The following is a 1,120-nucleotide window of genomic DNA, read 5'->3' as shown; positions in this document are numbered from 1 at the left end:
TTTAAAATATATTAACTTTAAATGTAATATTGAATATCACACTACAGTTAAAATTATAATCAAGTACTATACATGTGCTTTAGTATGTCAGTCAACACTTCAAAAGAAGTGTACTTCTTTAAAGCATGACAAAAGATTATTAAAAATGATTTAGAATATAATTTAAAGTAAAACATAATCTGGCATTATTACAAAATGCACTTTTTAAAAGTGTATTGAAGTTTGTTAAGAAACATAGTCATTAAAGTGTACTTATTAAGTGCACTTAAGTAGCCTTTTATTTTATTAATATTATATTATCTGAAAGTACAGTTTGTTTGTTTTTTTTAAACACTTTAAAGATTTTAAGTACACTACAAGTGCACACTGAATACAATTAAGCACACTTCTTTTTCACAAGGGATAGCAAGCAGTGTATACTACACACTATTGAGTAAGAAGTATGCTATTATTCTGAACTCTGCCCATGTGTAATGTGATTTTTCACCTGAGTCCTCTCTCTGGGAAACAGATACTCAAGTGTGCTCACAACGTATGTGCAAACAGAGCACTGAATGGACGTCTCTATCTGTGTTAGAGAGCAGAGAAACTTAGTCCGCTGTGCAGAACATGCTAACAACAGCATCTAAATCACTTCCTCTACATGTTACCTTCATAGTTGTCACTGGTACAGTTTTTGACATGTGCTTAAGCAACAGATTTCTAATCTTGGTACTGTCCCGTCCTCCACACATTCCAAGAAAAGCACAGATGTCACTGGGTTGCTGAAGTGAGAGATTGATGGGATTAGCAGTAAAATAAACAGCAGTGGTTCTCAACCAAATATGAACCGAAACAATACAATGTCCTATAGATCAAATGCATGTTTTAATCTAACTATATACCGTACCATCATGCTGGAAATGAAGGTGATGGCCAGAGGAAGCATCTTTTCCACCTCAGTGTGGCAGATTTGAGAGATTTGGGGAGGCAACTTATCACACACTTGCTCAAGAGTGGCAGTTAATTTGGCCTAAAAAAAATTAGATGAATGATTGCATTGCATATTACATAACAAAATTGATTTACGGTGGCTCCAAAAACGATTTGGACATCAAATCTTAAAGTATGAATGCTATTA

At 33.8% G+C, this 1,120-nt stretch overlaps 1 protein-coding gene across 1 annotated transcript in view; it reads right to left on the bottom strand.

Moving 5' to 3' along the window:
• Positions 1-1,001, bottom strand: part of LOC107578508 (prosaposin-like) — a gene marked incomplete at its 3' end in the record, with an annotated part of 3,976 nt that extends 2,975 nt beyond the window's left edge. The window contains exons 1-3 of the mRNA XM_016264460.1: positions 890-1,001; positions 651-764; positions 488-568 (exon numbers count right to left, since the gene is read on the bottom strand). Coding sequence (XP_016119946.1) covers positions 488-568; positions 651-764; positions 890-928 — 234 coding nt within the window. The remainder of the gene's footprint in view (positions 1-487; positions 569-650; positions 765-889) is intronic.
• Positions 1,002-1,120: the final 119 nt, after the last annotated feature.

The sequence above is a fragment of the Sinocyclocheilus grahami genome, unplaced genomic scaffold (assembly GCF_001515645.1).
Source record: "Sinocyclocheilus grahami isolate Dianchi unplaced genomic scaffold, SAMN03320097.WGS_v1.1 scaffold10641.1, whole genome shotgun sequence".
Lineage (NCBI taxonomy): Eukaryota > Metazoa > Chordata > Actinopteri > Cypriniformes > Cyprinidae > Sinocyclocheilus > Sinocyclocheilus grahami.
This window is presented reverse-complemented; position numbering and strand designations above follow the sequence as displayed.